This window comes from Pterocles gutturalis, unplaced genomic scaffold, assembly GCF_000699245.1.
Source record: "Pterocles gutturalis isolate BGI_N339 unplaced genomic scaffold, ASM69924v1 scaffold4390, whole genome shotgun sequence".
Taxonomy (NCBI): domain Eukaryota; kingdom Metazoa; phylum Chordata; class Aves; order Pterocliformes; family Pteroclidae; genus Pterocles; species Pterocles gutturalis.
Genome location: NW_010140478.1, coordinates 1 through 14,517, shown reverse-complemented (window position 1 = coordinate 14,517; position 14,517 = coordinate 1). Strand labels below are relative to the sequence as shown.

Sequence of the window (14,517 nt, the reverse complement as noted above, 5' to 3'; positions counted from 1 at the left end):
TAACAGCAGGGCACGACCCTAAGTCTTTACCCATAATTTTAATCTGTTGCTTTTCCAGGTAAAGACTTACTTGCTTCCCACTTTGCTGCATATTATGCAGAGTATAGAAAACAACTTATTCAGAAAGTTTGAGTGTTAGCATTTTGTTTTCCCTCAGGGCCATCACTGCATCTCAGCTCTAACCCTACCACCTATGTTCCTATAAATGCCTTGGAATCACTTTGAGAAATCTACAGCATCTTTTCAAACTAATGCTGCCGCTTTGCTGAGAGCGGGTCCTGTCCAGGCTCAAGGAATCTGCAAGCCAGGGAAAGGGAAAAAAGCAACGAGGGACTTGTTTAGGGCACAATTTGGAAACTGCTGTAACCACTCTCATCCCATTGCTGCCTGTGTTTTGAGGACTGCCAGTGTCAATCATTCCCCTAATCCCTTAAATCAGTGCAGTCACTTATGTGCTTAATATGATGAACTGATTTGTCCCTGATTTTCCACAGTCGTATACTTATGCAAAAAAAGGGGAAGACTTTCCCAGCATGTGCAGCCACAGGATTCTGTAGTTCTCATATATTCCTAGATTCTAATTTTGTTACAGTCACCGGTTCCATCCCTCAACGCCAAGCAGGCTGACAGCCAGTGAGACCGGTTCGGAAGCTTTCAGTAGATTCGCCATCACAGATTCAAAGAGCTCATCTCTCTGTGTCCTTAAAAAGTATTTATGGGGAACAACATTTTACTGGAGCGCGTATGGAGGAATTAATGCTTCTGGGCAGGAGGGATTATACTGGGGCCATCCCTTCACATAGGCATGCGCATCAGCACTCTGGCTACACAGAAGAAAACAAAAGAGGATGAAGAAGTAAAATAACATCGTATTAATTTCAACTCAGTATTGAGCTGTAATAGGAAAATGAGAATGAATTGATTATTTTTATTACTTCCTGTCTGGGCTTTCCCTGAATATCAAGGTGGTATTTTCTTCTATGGTAGTGATGCTATTTTGCTTTTTAATGCAGTTAAGTAGTAGATATGGAGGGTTTTAGTTGCAGAATAGTGATTATTTTAAAGTCTAGTATCAGAGTAACAATTTAGTACGGCTACAGTGAATGAAGAATGCCCATTAGACTTGGTACATTAGGTCTGGAAGTGGGAGAATTGCTGGCCTGGCACCTTACGCCACTTTCTTGTTCCCTCTCCATGGTAACAAAAATCAGGATTGACCTACACAAACAAAGCTGCTCGCCCTAAACAGAGCATAGCTCAACCGTGGGGGCAGTGAGGCCGATGAGCTTTCAGTGCAGGCTAGAGCAAAGAAGGTCTGCAAGGATCAATGTCTACACGTACACCAGGATACTAAATGTAAGCTTGACGTTTGAACTCAAATCAGAATAATAATAAAGTAACAAATGGATATAGATGCACACATGCACCTATCTGTATTCTTGTTAAATTCTTAATTTATATATGCATGCACACATATGTATTTCATCTTAGAATGTATCGAAAGCTGCTTTTATTGTTATAATGAAACCGTAGGACTTCTTTGAGAACCATTTGTCTGAAAAACTACAGTACACTTCTTTTGAGTGGGCTGTCTGCGCTCAGGAGAGTTAAATCAGTAGAACTTTGACGAGACGAGAAGACCCACTAATATCTAATTAATGTGGAAATAATTGTTGTAATGGTTGCATTTCTCTACAAAGCATATACTGAAAAACAGTTACACTGTCAATTTAATGAGTATTAAATCAGTTTGACATGCAAATGGAGGTGCTGGGCTACTTCGTAATGCTGGTATTATTTAAACATTTGTTTATTAAGCTGAGAAAATTGTAAATGTCAACAAACAGGATCCAAAAGCAATGCAATGTCTTTTACCAACAGAGACTTTCTTCAAAGTTTATATTGTCCACTTTTAGAGTCTGTAGGCTCTAATGACAAGAGTAACAGCAATACTAAATATGAGGCTGCTGCTGAGAGTAGGGTAAAACAGTGTTCCTGCATGTGACATGTTCCACTGGTTTTCTTCCAGTATGAATAAGAGAGAACAATTCTTGTGCTCTCCAGATTACCCCTGAGCTCTTATCTTTTTGATGTTAAGGGGTCATGGAAACAGCTTAAATTGTCGTTATCCATTTAATGTAGATTCAATTAACTCAGGTTAATGACTATGGGCTGGAGCTCAGGGAGTTGAGATCTGCTCACATTGTTCAACATGGCTTGTCCTGTGACATAAACTGCATTTTTGGGCGGGGAACAAAAGATTGTGTGTTGCTGGGACATGACCAAACATGGTCTACAGAGAAGTGGAACCGTTGCCTCTCAGGCATGTGCGAAGCTCATGGCTGCATCTCAGTACAGAACTGCAATACACAGTTGACCAAATCACTTACAAAATTACTGCAGCATGTCTGTTTGCTAAACCTTTACTCTTAAACTTTGTGCAATCAACATTAAGTCTTTGGGAATAATACATTGTGACCTGTTAAGACTTAGGAGTATTTTGCCTGGGATGTATCTTCATCTTCCCTACATTAATGTATCATTGTCAAAAGTGTGAATACCAAATAATTTGTTTCAGGAAGAGTGCAAAATTGCAAATTGCTGTCCATTGAATATGGAAAATTATGTAGTTGCATAATATTTAATGGCATATACTTTTGAAATCTTACTTGGAAGATTGCAACAGGATTACTTGGAAGAGCACTTGCTAACCCTTTATTTTTTCCTTTACTTTCACAGGATTTTTGAGCACCGGAGACCAAGCAGCAAAAGGAAACTATGGCCTCCTTGATCTAATTCAAGCTTTGCGATGGACTAGTGAAAATATTGGGTTCTTTGGTGGTGACCCATTAAGAATAACTGTTTTTGGATCTGGTGCAGGCGGTTCATGCGTCAATCTGTTGACTTTATCCCATTATTCTGAAGGTAACCGTTGGAGCAATTCAACCAAAGGTATTATGCAGGTTGCAAATTTTGACAATTTTGGTGTCTGCATGCCACCACCATTAGTACTATGTGATGCTCTGTATAATCTCTTTGTTCCTATGAACTGTTGAGTTCAGCTCAATATTAGGCAAACTTTTTAAAGGCTGTACAAACCATCTTCTCCCTCAGCTCTTCTGTGCATGTTTAAATTTTGGGTCACTTTCTTCTTTTTTCTATGGAGCTTTGTAGAAACACTTTATAGCAGACTTCTGAACAGCATTTTCTCAGTGCATCATTTTTGTCTCTTTTCTTTCCTACCTAAGGGTGTCCTTTTTTCGAAAAAGTCAGTCATGCTCACAGTAGATGAGGTCATCTATATTCAGGCAGTCATGAAAGGCATGTTTGGTTTCTCATGAGGAGCAGAATTTAAAGAAAACTAAAATTACACAGTTTCTCTTTTCAGGCTAACAGCTGAAATGCTTATAACTATGTCGTGTGAAGGAAACAAGTACCTAGTTCAGAAATCTTCTGTCTGAAACTGCATGAACTTCACTTGCTGTCATCTAATAAAAGAATGGTTGAATGTTTTGCATGCATGATCCAAAATTGTCAAAGCATCCAAGTTGCAAATGGATCTTCTTCTATATGTTTTTTCCTATTCCATAACTAACACCTTTTCTCTCTCGTTGAGGCAGACAGCAGGAAATTAAAAACATGCTGTTTGAGGCACCCAATTTTTTTCTCCTATGATTTTTGCACCACAGTTCCACAGAGTTTCTCTCATTTGCATGGCTATTGCTTATTGATCACATTCCTTTTGTCTCGCTGTTTTCAAACATTTTTATCTGTATTGTTTAGCTTTACCAGGGACATCACACTGTGCCCTGTGTGTACACTCCTCCATTAATTTGTATTGCTGTATCTCCGTGGGGGACTAATTGGACAGTCATAAAAAAATAATCCCACTGACACTAAGAGCTGAATTTACTCAAAGTCATGATGTAGAGCCCACTGAGGTCAACAGAAGTGACAGATTCTTTAGATCAGGCCTTTACACTATTTTAAATGAGAGAAAAATATAGCTTTTACAGGAAAAGTCTAGTGGAAAATAGACTGTGGTTTAAATTTTGTCTATTTCCACAATTTGGTTTTTAATTTAATCTTTTTTTCCATAACTACCTGCAGTTAAATGGGACATACTTCTAAGCTGGCCTAAAAGAACAGGATGTAAGCATTACCTCATTACACTGTAATTTGAGGGTGACACTGCAACATCTTATTTCGTCAGAACTCACAAAAATAACATTTATCATAGAGGATTTAGCACAAGGTTGAATGAGAAGACCTGGTTTATCCTCCCCTAACTCTTACTGGATATTAGTCATGATCTTCTTGATGCAACATGACTAATGCAAAATGTCACATTTACAATATCTGGGCAGACGTGTTGGCTCTTATCAGCAAATTTTACCCTGTCATATTCTAACACGTCTAGAATCTGGAAGGGACAGAATTCGGGGAAACTGATGCAGTAATTTGTGAATGTAGCAGATCAAAGGATTCAGAAGAGGATTGGAGAGGGCTTAAGGACGTACACTTAAATTCCAACTGTAAAAGTAAATTTTTTGAGGTTTTACAAGGAAAGCAAAAACATGCTTTACTGAACTTTGCTTGGAGCAGAACAATGTGGCACATCCCCACGTATATGCTATGTTTCATTTGGGGATGGTTAGACCTGCCATTAAAAAGAGGTAATGAAATTAAATTCGGTCAGCTTCAAATAGGAAAAGTTCTTTTACATTACCAAACATTTTTAAATGCCTTAACATTTTAAAAAAACCTTTTGTTTCACATTATTAACCAGTCTCTTTCATAAGCTGTAAATTCGGGTGCTCTCTTTCTTTCCTTCATTTCTGTTTGAAAGGGTTCCTTGGTAGCTGAGAGGAAGCATTCAGCCTATTTCAAGATGGTGCTGTTCAGAGCTGCTCATCTGCGAGTGGGCAGAAGAGCACCCCTCTTTAGAAAGTGCTCTGAAAATGTAGATGAATATATGCAAATTATTATTATTTACTTTGGTGAGACTTTGAATAGGAGTCACAAAGCGATATGGTCCATTGAACATTTTAATCTGCTTTACATCAGCCGGAAGCCCCTCAACTATAATAATCATACACATTATCAGATAAAAATGTAGTTCTGCATCCTGTGTGGTACCAATTTCTGCCAGAAATTATGTGACAGAATGAAAAGAATTTTTCATACTGTTGTTCATTTTTCACCTAATGGTTTGAGAGAAATAATTTTTCTTTATGCATTCTTCAGGAGAAAGAGGGATGTTTAGTTTCATTCCTAAGATAACTTTATGGCCAGAGGACTTGACCACTTTTACTTAATCCAACATTTAATGTTTATGTAGCACTTAGCAAGCCATAGCGTTTATATCAGCATTTTCTTAAGATGTAGCTTAAACTTTCTGTCCTTGTTCAGAGATATTTAATAAAGCAATAAAAACAGATTTACACAATATGCAAAAAAACAACATTATGAAGTCTCATGAAATACATCTTTGTGAAAATTCAGTTTTGTCATTTAGTTACATTTATTACAAAGCTGGGATCCTCTGCAGTAATTCCACTGGCTTTGAGCTGATTTATACTAGCTCAATATCTGACCTTGTAAACATGCAAATATATTTTTACCTGCTTTATAGCTCAAGTTCTTTTTTATTTTTTACTCATATCTTGCAAGGAAATAATAACTTGGATATGACTTCTCATAAATTTAAGGAGAGGGTTGAGTATAGATATTTCAATCCCTACACCTATGTCATTTTAAGAGTTTTAGATTTGGACCTAATACAGTCTAGAATGATTTTAAATTTCCTCGAAAGCTTGTAAACTGTTTCCTTCCAGCAACTGATTTCAACTAACTCCTGAGTGTACAGGGTCTGGTACTGCAATGGAGGCTGTGAAGGCATGTCTCTGACTTGATTTAGAGACTATGGAAGTTTTTTATTAATAGAAATATGTTACTTATCAAAGTAAATGCCATCTTTTGCATTATAGGAATAAAATTCGGATGTAAGCTGTGCACCTTAACTCCAGTTCCTTTAGTGGGAGTATCCAGCTATTCATCAAGAATTGGTCCGGAGATACATTCTTAGCAAAATTGAGTGAGTGAGGCTAGGTGTCACTTCCAGTGCCTAAGAAACTCTACCAAAGTCCATGGAATTACTCCAGATGCCTATCAGCATAAGTAAAACCAAATTTTGACCCATACATCTTAAATCAGCATAACTTACATATGCTATAGACCATTTTGTATTACCTACAGTGAGCTATAGGAGGTAGCATCCAGTATAAAATATTTTCCAGTAATTAGTGCAAAAGATGTGCTACTGAAATGAACTGGATGTACCTCCATGGAAATGCAACAAAGATAGAAAGGCCACACTTATCTAAATACAGTCTAGGTTTCTGAAATTAGAGAAGAGCATTATAGGAGAGCGATTTTTTTTCTCCATAGTTTTTGTGCAAGGTTCAGACTCAAAATCTCTTTCAGTACTGGAACCTACCCTCCCCAAAGGGAGTGGGAAAAGGCGAAGGCCCAGCACAGAGGCAGCAACGAGAAGTATGAAAACAAGGGTGGAGTTTTGATTGCATTAAAGTCAATAGCCAACAAAATGGATTGATTCATTGACTTCCATGCTTTCATCCATGATGGGTGATGCTTTCATCCATGATATGCTCAAACATGCTTACAGAAGGAGTGGGATACATTAATTTAAACACATTATGTTATTTCTATGAGTAGAATTCCTGGTCCAGAGTGCTAGTTAAATCAGCATAAATTCAAATTAATGGCACTGAAGTCTTTGGGATTTGCTACAAGTTTATATGCAGAGCAAGATCATTCTCTCTCTCTCTCCCCCCCTAAATGAATACCTGAACATATGTTTAAATCTCTGAATTACAAAGCTAAATAGTGTAAAATATAGAATTTCCCTTTTTTATGTGATTACTATAAACCTTCATTACAAAAGCTCTTTAGAACAAAGGATCTTGGCTGTTAGGCAGTTACAAATTTAATAGCTGCCCAGTACCTTCTCATCTATTACTCCAGAATATAAACTTTGGCTATGATATACAATTCAAAAGCACTGAATCTCTCAAACCAAGTTTAATTCCAAACAAAACATTAAAAAGCAGTCTTTTAGGTTTATTTAACACATAGTTGTATGCACATATGCTGCTGATGGCTTTAACAATATCCAGAAATTCAGTCCATTTCAGACTTGTGGGCTTTTCCTCCAACCTATAAATTGCTTTAACTTTAGGAACTTCATTCAAGCTAGTGGTATTATCCTACATAAGGTAATGCCACTTCTTTTTCTCCTTGAGTTTCTTCGGAAAATCTGTTCCTCAGCTGGACTACTTTGAGGTAGAATAATTTCCTTCAATTTCTGTACATATTGCATTTATTTTGTATACGTTACCTGTAGATACAGTGACAGTCAGATCTTACCATCTTGTGTATTTATCTATTATTAAGATTCAAGTATCTCTTCTGTTAAAGTTTTCTATTGTTTCAAATAACTCTTTTGAGTCTTTCAAGTATGTTGCCATTTCAAGGTCACTTCAGTAGTTTCTAAATATTTCTCCCCACAGGACTTTTTCAAAGAGCAATAGCTCAAAGTGGAACAGCTCTCTCCAGCTGGGCAGTTAGTTTTCAGCCTGCAAAATACGCCAGGATGTTGGCTACAAAAGTTGGTTGCAACATGTCAGACACTGTAGAATTGGTAGAATGTCTACAGAAGAAGCCTTATAGAGAACTTGTTGACCAGGACATCCAACCAGCAAGATACCATATAGCCTTTGGACCAGTAATTGATGGCGATGTGATACCAGATGATCCTCAGATATTGATGGAACAAGGAGAATTCCTCAATTACGACATCATGTTGGGAGTTAACCAAGGGGAAGGGTTAAAATTTGTTGAAAATATTGTGGATAGTGAAGATGGCATATCAGCTAGTGATTTTGACTTTGCAGTTTCTAATTTTGTCGATAACTTATATGGATACCCTGAAGGCAAAGACATATTGAGGGAAACTATTAAATTTATGTACACAGACTGGGCAGATCGACACAATCCTGAGACCAGAAGGAAAACACTGCTGGCTTTGTTTACTGATCACCAGTGGGTTGCACCAGCAGTGGCGACAGCAGATCTTCACTCAAATTTTGGATCGCCTACATATTTCTATGCCTTCTACCATCATTGCCAGACAGATCAGGTACCTGCATGGGCAGATGCAGCCCATGGAGATGAGGTTCCTTATGTACTAGGAATCCCCATGATTGGTCCTACTGAATTATTTCCTTGTAATTTCTCCAAAAATGATGTCATGCTAAGTGCAGTGGTGATGACATACTGGACAAACTTTGCAAAAACTGGGTGAGTACCCGCTAGTGACTAGTCTTATATACAAACTCAGGATATAATGATAAAGTGCTTTTCCTTGGTTATCTCCCTTGAGAATGCCTCTGTGCTTGTAAGCTGAATAAGAGATGAAGAATTGGGTTGGATATTTATGTTTATTGTAATGTCTTTCAGCTCACTTACACAATCTAGCAACAAGAGTGAAAAAATATCTTTATGAACATTCTGCATGAAGAAATTTTAAAAATACTTTGTACAAAGAGTGAAAAAATATCTTTATGAACATTCTGCGTGAAGAAATTTTTAAAATACTTTGTACAAAAAAAATAATTAAGAGATCCCCAGAAAAGTCCAAAACTCAGCATTTAACGTGTATAGTTAAAAATGGTTACATTAGTAACTGGCTTTACCCCCCAGAAAAGTCCAAAACTCAGCATTTAACATGTGTATAGTTAAAAATAGTTACATTAGTAACTGGCTTTACCTTAGCACTGATAATATTTTCATCCCATGAGACAGAACATTACATAAATATTGCATCAAATATAATATAGCTTATTTTAATAATGTATTTTGTTTTAAATTTATGCTTCTGACCATAAAATATATGTCTTTAAACTTGAAAAGGTTTGTCATTTCCATTAGTTCTCCTTTCACTGGTAGCTCAAAACGTTTTTCTACCACCAGCCATTGGACTCTAAGCCACCATGTGTTATGTATGCTGAGTTGTGCCCTGCCATGGTCTTTCACCTCTGGAAGGCCACAGGTATTGCATCTGAACTGAAATGTTGAGCTTTATGTATGAGCTTTATGTTACTAAAAAAGAAAAACAAAGCTTAATGTCCTCTCACAGACATTGGTCTGCATCATCACATTGCTGGCAATCTGTCCTCAGCAGCAAAAGATTTCAGCATGCGACATACTAGAATTTTAGGGAACTAGGGAAGTTGCTGAAGTCTGTGTAGAAGAAGGGTTCGTTTGCATAATGCTGTTTCTAATCAAGATTGTTAAGGCCTATAATTTTAGGAAATAGCATTCTGCTCTGTCCAAAGGCGGACTTAAACATTAAGTATAAAATGTTAATTATGTTAATTTTATAATTCCTTTTGAAATACTTTGTAACATTAGACATTTCTTTTTTTTTTTTAGTGATCCAAATCAACCAGTGCCGCAAGATACAAAGTTCATCCATTAGCATTCTGCTCTGTCCAAAGGCGGACTTAAACATTAAGTATAAAATGTTAATTATGTTAATTTTATAATTCCTTTTGAAATACTTTGTAACATTAGAGATTTCTTTTTTTTTTAGTGACCCAAATCAACCAGTGCCGCAAGATACAAAATTCATCCATACAAAACCAAATCGTTTTGAAGAAGTAGCATGGACCAGATATTCTCAGAAAGACCAACTGTATCTTCATATTGGATTAAAACCACGAGTTAAGGAACATTATAGGGCCAATAAAGTGAACCTTTGGTTGGAACTGGTACCTCATCTGCACAATCTTAACGACATTTCACAGTATACCTCTACCACAACTAAAGTGCCATCAACTGATAATACTTTCAGACCAACAAGGAAAAATTCTGTTTCTGTTACTTCAGCCTTTCCTACAGCCAAACAAGATGATCCCAAACAACAGCCAAGCCCGTTTTCTGTGGATCAAAGGGACTACTCAACAGAATTGAGTGTTACTATTGCAGTTGGTGCATCTTTGCTGTTCCTGAACATTTTGGCCTTTGCAGCATTGTACTACAAAAAAGACAAGCGGAGACATGATGTTCATAGGAGATGTAGCCCACAACGTACTACTACCAATGATCTTACCCATGCACAAGAAGAGGAGATAATGTCCCTCCAAATGAAGCACACTGACTTGGATCATGAATGTGAGTCCATCCATCCACATGAGGTGGTTCTTAGGACCGCCTGCCCCCCAGACTACACACTAGCTATGAGAAGGTCTCCTGATGATATTCCCTTAATGACACCCAACACCATCACGATGATCCCCAACACTATACCAGGGATTCAACCCCTACACACATTCAATACATTTACCGGAGGACAGAACAATACTCTGCCCCATCCTCATCCCCACCCCCATTCACACTCAACAACCAGGGTATAGCCAGACAAGACGAAACAAACTTTATTTTTTGATGGATTACAGTAGGTGATATTACTGAAGATTACTTGGCTTTCAACCTACAAGACTCTTACTATTTAAATATGGAGGAATATTATGTGAATATACATATCAAGAACTTTTGGGGTTTTGAAAAAAATGAATTGTACATATATCAAATGAACTTAAGAACCAAACAAACAAAACAAAAAAAAAGAAAAAAACAAAAAAACCCAACTGTTTGCAATTGCTTGAAGCAGTTGTTCTGAATGATACTTTTTCATTCACATTCAAGTATTAATTTTTTGAAGATTTAAGTTACATAATGGAATTAGGCATGTGCAACACAAACAGGAAAGAACAATGACTGAAAATTTTAAAAACCTATAAATATGCACAAGGGACACACTAATGGAATGTCAGATAATTTTCACCAATTTTTATTTGGACCTGTTTTATTGTGTAGACCATATTTACATATTTGAATAAGTACACAAAGCACCAATGCTGTTAAGGCCTTAGAAAGGGGCTCATGCTGAAATCTGCCAGTCAAAGTTTTACAGCCTGGCAGGTACAACATTATCACATAAGTGCTGTCAGTATAAAAGTTGTGGGAGTAAAGGAAACTGGATATTTTTAGCACGATGTGCATGATAATTTATATGCTTGGTGGCTGTGCTGCTGATTAAGCCGTAATTAAAATTCTTCTCATTCCATTGGAGTTTTTAAGAGAACCTTTCTCCATCAATTGGCACAACCTAAAGAAGTTTTTTTAAAGGGCCAAAAGTAATTACAGTAAAATATTTCATGGTAGCTTCAGAAATAGAAGGAATTGTGACAGTTCTTAAAGGTGTTTATGGCATTCTAGGTATACAGTGGTGAACCCTCGCTGATACGAATCCCCGTCAAAAAATCTGTATTATTAATGTTCTTTTTCCTTTCCATCTAAATAATTTCTAACTTTAACTACAACTTTAAAGGAATGTCCTTTGATGAAGGATTTATAATTTGCTGTGATTTAGTTACTATTTATTTAGTTCAAATTGGTAAGGTAAAGTGTGTCCAAAAATTTCACTGCAATGCCCCAATATTACTGCTCTGATTACACCTTTCAGTTGATTGTTTAAACTCATGTTGCATGTTACAAAGTTTACTTACAATACTTTAATATAACGTTAATTCCCTTCTTACTATACATTAGCTTTGCCATTGAAATGAATTCTCTAGACAAGATGGTGACAGTGTAGAAAAAGAGGGTATATAAGAATGGGGAGAGAGCCAACAACTGGAAATTTTAAAATCTGAATACTCTATATGTTTGTGTGATTTGAAAGGAATGTTCTAAAACCACATGAAATTTTTCATTCCCCTGATGCTTTCCAGTAATTATATACCATGGTCCTTTCAAAATGTTTGTATATGTAATCAGATGTACATTTATACAAAAGAAAGAATTGAGATGGACTTAAGAGCACATCCCTGATAAATACTTTCTCTCTTACCTGTACTATATTTCTATTAGACTAAAGTTATGTGATTTTTTTTTACATTTTTTCAAATTACTAGCAATTTTGATAGTTTGTAAGATAATGCGAAGAACTTTCTCTGACAAACTAACTGCAGTAACAGAAACATTTCTTTTCAGTTACTCTTTTTCAAGAATGAAAGCTTATTACACAGAAAAATTGTATACTACTTGATGGAAAATTACTTTGTACTTCTTGGCCGTATTACTGGTCACTGAGTGAAATAAAGATAATCTGGATAACGAATATTATTCCAATGCTAAGAGACCTGATCTTTGCTCATTAAAGAGCTAAAATGTTTATTGCTGTTTTGTCATTTTTTAATGAAGTAATGGTAACTGTCTCAAATAAAGAGTAATATCTTAAGACCAGTCTGGTTTTTGAAGACATGAACATGCCTTCTACAACTAAAACAACTGCATATTCATGGACCAATCCCGTCTACTGCCATTTCTTACAGAAATACTGACATTGTGACTGTATGATGTCATAGTATTACTTGCAAGTCTCCCCTAGTTTTCAGGAATAAGTTAAAAATGCAAATGTCAACACTGAAAAAAAGCCAAGGAACAGGCCTAATTGAAATAACTCTGTAGTATTCCGTGATGGGGGAAAAAAAAAAATCACCTGCATTTTATTTGTGTGATTGAACTTTCACAAATAACTGCCAGGAAGTTCAAAGTGTATTCACTAACATCAAACGTAAATGTTAAAACTGAAGCTGAAAGCAAAATAAAGTACTGCAATTTCAGTCATTTTATTTAGCTATTAAAAAAAAAAAAAAAAAAAGAAAAAAGAAAGAAAAGAAATCCATGTATTAATTAGTGCGTGTTACAGTCCCCAGTTTTAAATTAAGCTGTTTTGGTAGAAGCATAAAAAGTAGTCTTCAAAATCCAGGGTGGTCTGCGTGCAATTTCTGCCTGATGTGGTTGTGCTTTTAGACTGTGACCTGCCAATGTAAAACAATAAAAAGAATTGTCTGCCATCTGATAATTATTGTTTAATAGGAAGATTGTATTTTGCTATGTTGATGAAACAAAACAGAAAAATACAAAAATATTGATGGCCATAAAACAAGATATTAATGAAATATGATTTTCTGTGCTTTTCTTAACTTTATCAAAACCAAAATAACTTTTTACTATAGTTTATTTGTGGCCATATATCTATATATCTCTCTATATACAGTATCTGGTAATTGTTTACTTTTATTAGTTACAAAATAAATGATTTAGGTAAACCAAGCATGACACTACACTTTATTTCTGTCAGCCAACAGTATTGAAAAGGTAAAAGATGAAGGCAACAACACGAATTTTATCACTCCTATTTGGAAAAAAAAAAAAAAAAGTCCATTCCTGTGATGCAGATACTGTGAATGATATTTTTGTGGCTACTTTATAATTCCATTACAGCAGCTGGCTTTCCAAAAGATGGTGTCCCACGTTCTAACACAACATTAAGAAAGACAAAGAGCTCTTTTAAAGCTGAAACAAAATAAAAATATGGGAAATGGTTGTGGAATTTCTTCATTATGCTTCATGAAATCTAAGTTTGTTTTTTTAAAAAATATTTAATTTTTGATTTGTTTTCCATGGTAGCCTATAAGAAAGCAAAACTGAGTGTGATATTTAATTTCTTGTATCATCCTTGGACCAGATTTCCAATAAAAGTAGGATATCAGTCAGTCTTTGGAAGTTCAATAAAAATATAAAAAGCCTACATTTATTGCTTTAACACTTTTGTAAATAAGTTTGCAGACCTTTTTAAGAAAATGTATTCTATAATTTTGAGAAAAAATAACAATGGAATCATTGTCTTGTTTATCTATTAAAATTTCAGGCAATATAATGTGCTGTTCTGACATTTCTAGGAGAAATAAAGCAGATGAAAATGCATTTTGCTCAATGGTATCTCGGTTACACGTGGTGTTCTCCACCCACTGAAGCCTTGCAGGGCGTGGATGAGCTACCTGAATTTAATGTTCCATAGGAAAATGTAGTTGTTGTTTTCATTGTCTGTACTAAACATGGATTCCTACGTCACAAGACTTTAGTTATTGGATATATTTTGGTTATTGAAACACCCTGAAATCAGGATGAGTAGAGGTCTAACAAAAGAACATGTTACAGCTTTAAAGGCACCACTGCACAGAAAATGCTGGAATTTCTGTTGCCAGCTTCACTAAGAGATGAAACAGCTATCAAACATCATGGCATTCCTTTGATGTATGTAAGTTGTTTTTTTTTCCTGTGGTGTTAGTTTAAAATATTGGCATTCGTCCCTCCTCCCCCTCTTTTTTCTAGCAAGGAACTGTTACAGATGACTGCTTCTTAACGTAAACGAACATTAGATAATTTAATTATGATTGTGAAAATGTGCTCCCAAATAGATTAGATTAATGGGAAATTCCCTGCAGAGGTTTTGTTATTTTTCATTCAAAGCTCTTGTCAGAATATCTGTTGCAGCAGTTCTGCTTTTTTTTTTTTTTTTTT

At 35.9% G+C, this 14,517-nt stretch overlaps 1 protein-coding gene across 1 annotated transcript; it reads left to right on the top strand.

The window, feature by feature from the left end:
• Window positions 1–2,739: 2,739 nt before the first annotated feature.
• On the top strand, window positions 2,740–12,268 carry NLGN1 (neuroligin 1; the record flags this gene model as incomplete). Its single annotated transcript, XM_010083667.1, has 3 exons — window positions 2,740–2,952; window positions 7,593–8,382; window positions 9,677–12,268. Coding segments are annotated over 3 exons (1,826 nt in total), but the record flags the coding sequence as incomplete, so codon positions are not given.
• Between the last annotated feature and the right edge of the window lie 2,249 nt (window positions 12,269–14,517).